We start from the raw sequence: 11,163 nt of genomic DNA, 5'->3' as shown, positions 1-11,163 counted from the left end.
CCAGAGGAGTCAGCTGGGCCTGGGGGTGAAGGAGGTCACACAGCAATCCCAGACAGAGAGGAGGGAGAGGAAGGTCTGGCCCTGTGATGTACTGCAGCAGAGCTCATCAACAAAGAATCTCCTTTCCTGGTGCTGCTTCAAGTAAAGGGCACTGAGGAAAGCTTAAAAAGGAGACAGAAATGCCTTCTGCTTGCACTAAAGTAGTCTGATGAAACATCCGAGAGCAACTGGTTACTATACGGAATACATCAGGAATAACGTCTAGCACATATGTTTGAAAATGTCGCCTATTTTGAAGCATATGTGCTAGAAATTATTCCTAATGTAAAGCACTTTGTTATTAGCCACATTATAAGGGTTCTGGAAAATATAGACCCTGAGGTACATTTTAAAGCTTAAAGTCAGATGAATCATGGACAGCAATCCTGTGCCCGTTGGAGAAGCGTTGAAATGCCTCCCCAGGTTCAACTCCATAAATTCAACACCGTGTCCAGAACGTGGGCAAGACCTCAATGCAGGCGTTACTGTCCCGATCGGAATCCCTCCTCTTAAGGGCGCTCCGGCTCTTTCACATTTTTTGATTATGTGCACCTGCCTCCATTCCTGCCCCTCCTTATTCAAGATGGGAGCTCTCGCTACTCCTGGCCATGCATTGGAAGACGGACGCCCGGAGGCCCCGCCCACCACCAAGTTGCCCTAAGCTTGAGGGCATAGGCCTCCTATCGGCATCCTGACACTGCCGAGTCCGGGGCTCGGAGCGCCTAGCCTCGTCATCCCGTTTTTATTCCCTGTCCCCGTACCGGATCCCGTCCAGGCTTTCAACTGCATCTTGTTTTCGTCGCGGATGGATGACTTGGATTAGGACCTTGGACTTCGCCCCGGACTTCCCCCTGGACTCCCTTGGACTAGTTCGCCATGGCCACGCCCCCCCGAGCACCAGTTCACCGTCATCACGCCCTCCCTGTTCATCAACCTGCCCTGATCCTTGTCTCCTCCCCGTTGTCCTTTTCCCACTTACTTCCGGATTATACCGTCTGCATAGGGTCCTGAACCACGCATCGTAACAGTTACTCAAAATCCATCTGCTGAGTTTAAAGTACCACTCTGGACATACACAGCACTGCCATATGAAAGCATTATGTGTTTTGAAAGCACTTTGCGCAAGGTACTGATGAACTACAGTAGCAGGATCTGTGAGAAATTAGGATCATACCGTTGACCTTCTAACAGATGCTGGTCCTTATTTACTCTGTAGGCAAACTGCCCACAGCATAGAGAAATAAATATATGGACGGTCAGCCCACAAGGAAAACTGAATCCAACAATTCTTTTTCACATTTAATAAATATCAGGACTTTTGCCATCTTTTGTTTCTTTATTAAGTTAACTGCTAGTGTTTTTCTGCTTTAAGTAAAACACTCCATTCTAAACAGGAGCTGCGCATTAGAGGCATCTGTGTAGAGAGAACTGTTTTTCATTTCATTTAGCTGAGTGTTCGATGCTATCGTTATAAGGATTCGTGGAATTCAGATAATTATATTTCTTTTATTATTGTGAGTTTTTTTCCAGCTCAGGTCAAAATGACTTCTCGAAACAGCCACGAGGCCGCGTGTTATCTTGCTGGAAGACCAGCTAATGGTCACTGATAAGCTCTGCGATGGAAAATTGTTTGCTTTGTTTCTTTTAATTCAATTGAAGTCCAATTTCCATGAACGTTCGTTTGTCTTTGTTCCTGCTCTCGGTCCCTGTTTGGGCTGAACAGGGGAAGCTGATATCATACAGACCTGGTGTAATTCAATAATGGACCTGTGTCCCAGGCAGGGGAACCAGCAGGTCTAACAGTGAGCTTGTGCAACCTGGCCACGGGCTTTCCTCAGGGGTCTATTAGATCATGGAAGTAGCGTGCTGCTGGTGTTGAAACACGTGAAGCATTGTCTGATTTCCAGGAGGACACTGATTCCTAATGCAGCACTGGGTCACACATACAGCTCCGTGTGAACAACATACAATCTCAAACTCACACTTGGCACAGTGCTGTGAAATTGCATTTCATCTGCAGTGAAAACAATGTTCGCTGAAAGAACCCTTAGCATCAGGAAGGCAGGAGTGGGTTGTATAATTTGCACAGAAGCGCAGAGGCACCTATTAAAAATGTGGTTTAACTGGTATCTGTATGTCAGGTATGTTATTTTTTTATTAAAAATGGTTAATCATGTGATTTAACTAACCATCATATTGTAACGGCATGTGAAAAGCACTGGATCTGTTTACATGCGGAACATATTATTTGAGCGTGTCTAAAATGAAATTGTCAGACATATTTGACTGCAGTATATTTGTATATATGGAACTCGTTTACCCACCCAGAAAGCCGTTTATACTGCATGTGTTAGCGGTCCCCCGGAACACAGGACGTCAGTCCAACACAGGACAGAATGCACGCTCGATAACAGCGAGAGAAGCCAATTAACCTGGCCTACATGTGGGGTTCAATGCCCTTAGAACATATCCAAAGTCGGTAGGATAGAAAAGACGATTCATTCACGAATTACATCACCCAATCCATACCCAGTCATTCTCCGCATTGATTGTCCGACATCGGTTTGCGCCAGTTTGAAGATTATTGTTGCACAAATAGTTGCGACATAAATACAAAGAAAATATATTCTAATAGACCAATAACAACCACCATCACCTCAACAACAATTATAATGTATTTGAAAGTAATTCATACACAATGAACATTTTATTTTCTAAATTGTGCTGAATGAAGCATAGCCAGCGTTACTGAATTTTGAGGATTCAAGGGTACTTAGTTGTACACAAATATAGCCCGAGTGATTTACTAAATATAAATGAATAACGTCAAAACATGTCAAAAACACATTTCAGCTACACCGGCCCTGGTGAAGCCATGTGTTGCTATGGATTTTTGCTTTTATTAAGTGCAGCTGTCTGGCTAACTACACATCTTTCAATTCTGCACAGAACCACAGCACCCGAACATCTTCGCTCGCCAATCTTCTCGACTCCAATTGACTCAGCGTCTGAGAAGAGTCGATTTTATAGCGAAGGACAGAAAGATTCGCCTTCGTGCCTCTGTTGGATACGAAGCTTGGAGACGACGCGGACGGCGACGCGTAATTAACATTACCACGGATTTTCGTGTCAGCTGAAGGAGCTGTTACCACGTAGACTTTAGCAAACAACGCCTGCAATCTTCCACATAATATACGTTTCCACCCATTCGGTCCGAAATGGTTCCGCCCGCTAAAGCCGAAAAGAAGCGAAAGAGGAGGGCTCGAGGGCGCGCCTCCGTGACGTCAGAGCCCCTTCTAAGGCGGATAAAAGCTGCTGTGCAGCAGTTTGCCGGCACATTCAGCCAAGAGGATCCGGTCAGCTTGCTTGTTACAGAGGGCAGTAAAAACAAAAGAGAAAAAAAGTCCCAAAAAACCCTACGTACCTAATACATCATTAGATAAACCTTAGAGTTCTTAAAGCAGAGTTTATATTGGTAAGCTTTAAATCCAGTTTTGAAGATGATGAATGGGCAAATCAACGACTTCCACAGCTCCCTGATCGAGGAAGACTGCTTTCTCTTCACTTCGGAGTCTGTCGGGGAAGGTCACCCAGGTTCGTTTCTGTGTTTCTCTGCAGCCAGCTAAGCGGGGCTGCCCTTGTCTGTGTGTCGTATGTGTATGTCGATATTCGGGCGCTTCCAGACAATGGCTTGTGCGGGCGATATACGTCACGAGTTAAATTGTTTAAAAATATCCGGTAGACCTTGGTCCTGTTGGTCTTGTGTAAATAGGAGCAGTCTTTGAGCGGCCGTGACCGTGACATTGATTGGGCACGTTTCTGTCCTGTATTAGCCGGTATTGCCAGATTACATCATACGCTCGGCAAGCCGGCCACGCGTGGTGGCTTCTCATCCTCACCACTTAACGTAAATAACTATACGCCCGTATTTGGTTGTATAATATCTTCTTGTATTGGGTATTTTAAGTATTATGTTGTGTTTTTTCTTTAAAAAATTGAATTTCTTCCACAAGTCTCACACGGGAGCCCCTTTAAGTCTGGGCGCACTGTCGGGCACGAGCAGAGGTAGATTTCCGCTGTAGCGCGTGAATGTCAGAGCCGACGAAAAGGGGCCACGAGGTGCGGGCGCGAGTCTTCCTCTGTAAATGCGCGCGCGACCGCGTTGCCTCTGAAACGGTAGAGATTTGCCAGTGATGACCCTCCCCCTCCATCAGGCTCATGTACAGGGTTAGAAATGAGGGTATTTTAAACAAAAAAGATGACTTTCTTTTCTTTTATTTACTTATTTTACTTATTGAGGAAGTGCCGACAGACCGCAACTCAAAGTCCGCAGCATCCAGGGCTAGCGAACAATGGGGATTATGGCGGACCTCCTGTGCTTAATTGGACTTAAACACTCAGAACCCTCTCAGAACCCCGCTAGCAGTATTCCTTAAGATGGAATGCCGTTTTTCGGAGCCGACCGAGCCCGAAACGAGAGAGGGCACCCCCGAATTCCCGTCTGCCGTCTGGGTCGGCTTCAGCCCGGGAACAGTCGGTCATCATGGCCGCCTCTCGTGTTGCGGCAGAGCCTCTCTTCAGGGGAGGGCGGGGGCCGCCGGTGTCACGTCGTGCGCCGGTCTCCGGCGTGAGCCCGTGCGGGGACAGGCCGCGCAGGGGCGCGTGTAGTGGGGGGAGACTGGGCAGCGCGATCGTGGCTTCCTCCGGGTCGGAGAGCGCCGCTCTGGAGCCTGGCGCCCGTGTGAGAGACGTGGAGGCGGCGTGTGTCCCGTCTGAAAGGCCTGGGGTTGCTGAAACGGTTTTTTTTTTTTTTTTAGCGCGTACGTGTCGGTGGTACTTCAGTGCGTGTTGACTTTTCGGATTTCAAGCAAAGGCAGCGTTTCTGCGAAATGTCCTTTGGAACGTGTAACGGCAGAGGGGCGTGGGGCGATACCTTGAGGGGAGAGGGGCGGGGTGGTGACGGTGACGTTTTATCACCCTTGTTCGATTAGCGTTCGGGGAAGCCAATAGTAGCAGTTCAGTTCATAACGAGCGTAGAGACAGACCGGGGCGGACTTGCGCGATATTTATGTATACCGTGATCCTCCAGCCAATCGCTGGCGTTCGTGGGCGGGGCTGTGGCGCGCTCTTCTCAGGCCTGACAGTCACGAGGCGCTCTGCTCTTGCTGCAGAAGTGCCCCTTGCAGCACTTGCTTGCACTGCAGCTGTTTGGAATAGGACCCCCCCCCCCCCCCCACTACACCCGCTATGCCCCAGGGCCTCTGCATTCAAGCCCCCCCCTCTCTGTCAGTGTAAAAAAAAAAACAACAACAATTGCAACTGCAGAAACTGAGCAGGGTGTGTCTCATTCCACAGACAAGATCTGCGACCAGATCAGCGATGCCGTTTTGGACGCCCATCTCAAGCAGGACCCGGATGCCAAAGTCGCCTGCGGTAACTATTGTTGCTCTTATCTTCAGGCTTCAGGCCAGCTGTTTCCTTTCTGTGCCTGTTGACTCTGGTCTCTGTGGAGCCTCATTTCCCCACTGCGGTAATCGGGTTTCATTTACTCTTTGCCTTTTCACTTTGCAAGGCGGCCATTAGTTCGGTTCGGTTCCTAAGCCGCTTCAGCTCCTGATGCCTGTCGACATTCTGTTCTCGCTGCAGAAACGGTGGCGAAGACTGGCATGATCCTTTTGGCTGGAGAGATCACATCCAGGGCCAACGTGGACTATCAGAAGGTCGTGCGGGAAACCATTAAGCACATTGGCTACGACGATTCCTCCAAAGGTGAGTGCTGCGCACAAGGCTGGCGCTCCGACAGTGAGTGTTGGCACCCCATGCCTCCTGGGCTCAAGTCTTTGTTTGACGGTGGCGATGCAGGCACGCCGAGCTCGACTGGCCACAGCACGGCTTGCCTGGGTTTCTGAGAGCGTGCAGCAATGGAAAGAGTGCAGTCTGCCGTGCAAACTCATAAGATCAGATCACTTTATTGGCCATATACAAATTCCTAATGCAGGAAATTCTTCTTGCATACCCCAGCTTCCTCTCCATGACATGCACAGATGGGGAGAGAAGCTTGGGGTCAGAGAGCAGGGACAGCCATTTATACGGCGCCCCTGGAGCAGTTGGGGTTAAGGGCCTTGCTCATGGGCCCAACAGAGTAGGGTTCCTCTGCCGGCTGCAGGGTACGAACCAGCAACCCTCCAGCCACAGGTGCAGATCCTTAGCCACCGCACCTCATCTGACAATCCTTGTATTTCTCCCCCTAGGTTTTGACTACAAGACCTGCAATGTGCTGGTGGCCCTGGAGCAGCAGTCTCCTGACATTGCCCAGGGCGTGCACCTGGACCGCAACGAGGAGGACGTGGGAGCTGGGGACCAGGTGGGGACCCGCCCTGCATCCCACTTTAGTTCTAGCGCTAAGGATTTGCACTTTGCAATTTAAAGCGGTTCGATTTTGCCCAGAGGCAGCAGGGCTTTGATGTGTCGCGAATCCGCCAGTCCTGTGCCAAGATCGGACGCTCAAAGGTGCCGCCTGTGCCTTCCTCTCTCCCGCCCACCTGCAGGGTCTGATGTTTGGCTATGCCACTGACGAGACCGAGGAGTGCATGCCCCTGACCATCGTTCTTGCCCACAAGCTGAACGCCAAGATGGCAGAGCTGCGCCGCAATGGCACCCTGCCCTGGCTGCGCCCCGACTCCAAGACCCAGGTAAGCCACTCGGCCGCCGCCACCTCGAGACCACCGGAGTCCTCGGGGCCAGCGAGTAGGGAGTGTCTTCAGAGAGGCTGGTTCATTGACGTCGCCTCAGCTGCTCTGATCTTATCCCTTAAAAAAAAAAAATGCAAATGCGCAATGCAAATGTATATGGGAAGTACAAGGAGTGCACAGGTGATGAAATGCTGGTTATGGCCGATAAGATGCGTTTGCAAGAGTGTAGTTGAACTTTGCTCTATAGTCTGTATCTCCAGAGAGCCCTAACTCAAAGTGCACATCTTCACAGTATTTCAGAAACTCAGGGAGATTTTATCTTTGTGTTGCATGGCGTGACTTCTCAGGTTATTTTGTAATGCTGACCTTTTTAACTGGCTCATATCGTAAAGTGCGTCCTTCTAGTTTTCCGAGTTGGGCTGCTGTCTGTCCACACTGTCGATAACCAACTTCCTGCTGCGGTTGTCTCTGCTTCAGCTTTCTGCACCCTGGAATCGCCCTGCATGCTTCAAGTTTGTTTTGCAACGTTTTAGCCGTGTAGGTCAGGCGAAAATGATCTGGTTTTAAGTATAAATTCCTTACAAGGCACGAAGACCAGAACCTGAGAATATTGCCTCTTTGTGTGACCGAGACAGTGAGTGAACTCTTGATCTCTGTGGGAAGTGCTGCTCTGTTTACGATGTTGTGCCCCCTCCCTGTAGGTGACTGTGCAGTACCGTCAGGACCGTGGGGCTGTGATCCCGGTGAGGGTCCACACCATCGTGGTCTCCGTGCAGCACGATGAGGACGTGCACCTGGACGAGATGAGGGACGCGCTGAAGGAGAAGGTGGTCAGGGCTGTGGTGCCCTCCGTCTACCTGGACGACGACACCATCTACCACCTGCAGCCCAGCGGCCGCTTCGTCATCGGGGGCCCGCAGGTGAGTCCAGCGTTCCGATCGGTCAGGGCCTAGTCCTTCGCCCGGCAGAGATCCCCCAGGGCGTCCCCTGTGCTCTGACTGAACGGGCTCCCCTCTGGTCTGCAGGGCGATGCTGGTCTCACTGGCCGGAAGATCATTGTGGACACCTACGGGGGCTGGGGCGCGCACGGAGGCGGCGCCTTCTCCGGGAAGGACTACACCAAAGTGGACCGGTCAGCTGCCTACGCCGCTCGCTGGGTGGCCAAGTCCCTGGTCAAGGCTGAGCTGTGCAAGCGGGTTCTGGTCCAGGTGAGGTTTCTTAACGGGCTACCCCGGCCTGCAGCCTGCTGCATGCACTCCTGACCAGCAGGCGTAACACTTCTGGGTCTGGCTAACAAGCTCCAAATATTTAGAAAGGAATGCATGTGACTTTTGAAGTATCGACGTCTTGATGTTTCGCGTTATTACAACCCCAATCTCGAATATTACTCTACCTTCTTATATTATTGCACATGCAGCAAAAAACTGAGATTTAGCAGTGTACGTCAGGCAAAAACAATCTGGTTTAAAGTATAAATTGTTTACAAAGCATGAAGACCAGAACCTGAGAATATCGCCTCTTTGTGTGACAATGCATGAACTCTTGATCCGTTTCCTCCCCTTGCTTAACGAAAAGCGCTGCTCTATTTACAATGTAGGTCTCGTACGCAATTGGAGTGTCGCATCCGCTGTCAATCTCCATTTTCCACTATGGGACTTCCCAGAAGAGTGAGAGAGAGCTTCTGGAGATTGTCAAGAAGAACTTTGATCTCCGACCTGGGGTCATCGTCAGGTAAAGTATAGGAGTGATGGGCTATCTTTCCATGACTTAGCTCCGTGGGTTCTCATTCTCGCCTGAGCTGGATGGTTTAGACTTTGATTAGCTACTGCCCCTCCATATTTTCCTCGACCTGTACTTATTCACAAGGACTGAAAGCAAACAGCTGGCAACGGTAGGCTTAGTGCAAAGGGTGCGTTAACTACAGAAGCTAACTGCAAAGGGGGATGTGTAACAAGACCCATGAATACAGTTCTCATCTCACTGAAGAATTCCAACCAAGTCCAGTGGCTTGATGTTTAGCGTGGGTAAGTGATTTCTTCCTGCTCTGTCCATTTTTTTTCCGCTCGACCAGCAGGGCCTTTTGTTCTAGGTTCTGTCTGTTGAGGTTTTTGCTTTTGGGGTGGGGGGGGGGGGGAGAGAATATGATCTTTCCTCTAAAATGTGTAAGTTACTGTTCCTAGTGGGATTTGAATGTCGGAGACACCCTGTAAGAACACCGGAAGTGAATGTTTGGTGATGGTGCCTGGACCGAGAATTGGATCTCATTCTTGTTTGTGTGTGTGAAGAAGAAATCCCTGTGGTGGCTGTTAAATGAAGAAATTGTGTATTCCAGGGATCTGGACCTGAAGAAACCCATTTATCAGAGGACCGCTGCATATGGCCACTTTGGTAGGGATTCCTTCCCTTGGGAGGTGCCCAAAAAGCTCAAATACTAAACTTGTTAAGCTTTTTTTCCCCAGGCCTGTTGGTGTATACTACAGAGAAGCCTTCCAGGTCTTAGGGGGGAAAAGGCCCAAAAGTCTCCTCCTAAACAAAATCAAAACCCCAAACCCTGTCTTCTCCTAACTCATCTTCTACTTCTTGACCACTCCGAGCTGCTGTTAGCTTAGTCTGTGTGTGTACGGGACCATAAGAGATCGGCTTCGTAAATGGCACTTGTTCCATTTGAATGTACTCATTCATCTTGGTTTTTTCCGTTGTGGGGTCTGTACTTTTTTGAGACTAGACTTGTCCATGGATTCCCAGGGCCTGACCCTTGATTTAGTAACTTGAGACCACTGGTGCTTTCCCCAACCCCCCAATACAATTATCTCCTTCCACCCTCAACAGATTTGTAACGGTCTGTTTTATCCCTTCTATAAAAAGGCTGGCTGTCAGCTGAATTAGAATAAATATTGCACAGTAGAACTGCAAGGTGGCATAATTAAGAGCTTGTGAGACAAGTGGGTATTTGTCTTTACAGCTCAAAAACACACCTGATTATTCGTTACACTTCTCTCCCGGGAATGCCCAGTACATTGTGAGACATAGAATAGCTCAAAGCATTGATTTCTTAAAAAGAGATACCGCACACTAAGTTATCCTGCTTCAGCAAGGCTTTTGCAGTGCATGGCTGCCTGCTGTTATCTAATAGGCTTTTTCTGAAGTCTGTGTGTAGTTTTTAATATCTGTTAGATGACCCGAAACAGGGCTGTGGTTATATAGAGTATTTAATCAAAAACGTAGCAGATTTTTAAAAATGTTTTATCCCCCTCGCCCAATAAAAAGTAACCCCTTTCCTTGCTGGGGCCCCTCTCGTTGCGGGACGTTGTGTTACAGTGGTACACCTTGTGACGGAGGTTTTTTAAAAATGCTATGCATCGTGGATGAAGCACTAGCCAAACCTTGGTTTGTGACCTTCCTGTTTTCCCAGCGCAGGTCATGGGTGCCTTGTGATGTAATACAGAAAAGTCAGAAGGCCCTTGTACCCGAGGTCTGTAGAATTGACACACTGGTACTTGACGTTTTATTTTCTTTCTGAGAAAGTTAATTCCACCAACGGTGCAGAAGCACTCCTTCTGAGGGCGGCTTCTGCTTTGTTTCTTTTTAACAAAGGTGAAATTTCAGCTCCCTTTCTGTCATGACAGCAGGTGTAGATACAGAGAAACCAGCTCCCATCATGGCATAAAGAAGGGTGTCAACAAAGCTCTCAATACTTGAAAAATGATTGTCTAGTTGTTTCCTATTTATTATTGTACTCTGAAGCTCTGCGTCGATACAGAGAAGCCCGAGCTTCAGAAGGCAGCTCTTTTAGGTTTTTTTTTCTTTCCGAATGCCATAATTCATTTGTTTCCAGCAACCCCTGTGGGCTGAGGTGTCCTACAGAAAAGCCTTGGGTTTCCTCGCAGGGTTCTGGCTGGTGTGGAATATTCTTGAGTGGATAGGTGAGCATAACCACTTAGGCTTCTTTTTTTTTTTTGCGACGAGAGAGGCAGATTTTGGCCGGTGTTGTACAGAGAAGCCGGCTTGTTTACCTGCTCTCTTGTTTTCATTTTATTTGAGAGATTGGCCTACTGGTTGCTGTAAGTGTAAAAGTGCCTTTTCTATTTATCTGCCACCTCTCCCTCCACCCCCTCCCCAAAACTATATTTCGACCCACTCCCGTTCCTGAAATACAAGCCCCCACGTTTAAATTACATGTCAAATTGAATAAAGTGCAAGATCCTTCAAGAAGCCTTTGTGTACGTGTGGTTTTTTTTGTACAGCTGCAGATTTATGGTAGTTATGGGCATCTATGGAGACTGTGTGGAGCTGGTCTGATATACTCTCGGGGAATAAGTTTACATTGCTCTTTTTTAAAAAGCTTCTGGGTTTGTTGCAACCATTATAGAAAAGCATTCATTAACTTCAGTTAGCTTTAATTTGCTAAATATTTACTAATTAGGTTTACCTG

General features: G+C 48.5%; 1 protein-coding gene across 1 annotated transcript; it reads left to right on the top strand.

The window, feature by feature from the left end:
* Positions 1-3,365: 3,365 nt before the first annotated feature.
* On the top strand, positions 3,366-10,943 carry mat2ab (methionine adenosyltransferase 2Ab). Its single transcript, XM_006625329.3, has 9 exons — positions 3,366-3,633; positions 5,395-5,472; positions 5,686-5,808; positions 6,291-6,403; positions 6,588-6,731; positions 7,433-7,651; positions 7,757-7,939; positions 8,329-8,462; positions 9,064-10,943. Exons 1-9 carry the CDS (start codon positions 3,540-3,542, stop codon positions 9,164-9,166), a joined length of 1,191 nt encoding a protein of 396 aa, XP_006625392.1. The 5' UTR covers positions 3,366-3,539; the 3' UTR covers positions 9,167-10,943.
* Positions 10,944-11,163: the final 220 nt, after the last annotated feature.

The sequence above is a fragment of the Lepisosteus oculatus genome, chromosome 2 (genome assembly GCF_040954835.1).
Source record: "Lepisosteus oculatus isolate fLepOcu1 chromosome 2, fLepOcu1.hap2, whole genome shotgun sequence".
Taxonomy (NCBI): Eukaryota; Metazoa; Chordata; class Actinopteri; order Semionotiformes; family Lepisosteidae; genus Lepisosteus; species Lepisosteus oculatus.
The sequence above is the reverse complement of the archived record's forward strand: the minus strand, read 5'-3'. Positions and strand labels throughout refer to the sequence as shown.

What these genes read in the sequence shown, in the direction of transcription:
- mat2ab (XM_006625329.3), top strand. Translation starts at nt 3,540, where the DNA reads ATGATGAATGGGCAAATCAACGACTTCCACAGCTCCCTGATCGAGGAA. An exon ending in TGTCGGGGAAGGTCACCCAG is followed by an intron (nt 3,634 to 5,394) that starts GTTCGTTTCTGT and finishes CTCATTCCACAG; the next exon opens with ACAAGATCTGCGACCAGATC. An exon ending in GCCCCGACTCCAAGACCCAG is followed by an intron (nt 6,732 to 7,432) that starts GTAAGCCACTCG and finishes CCCTCCCTGTAG; the next exon opens with GTGACTGTGCAGTACCGTCA.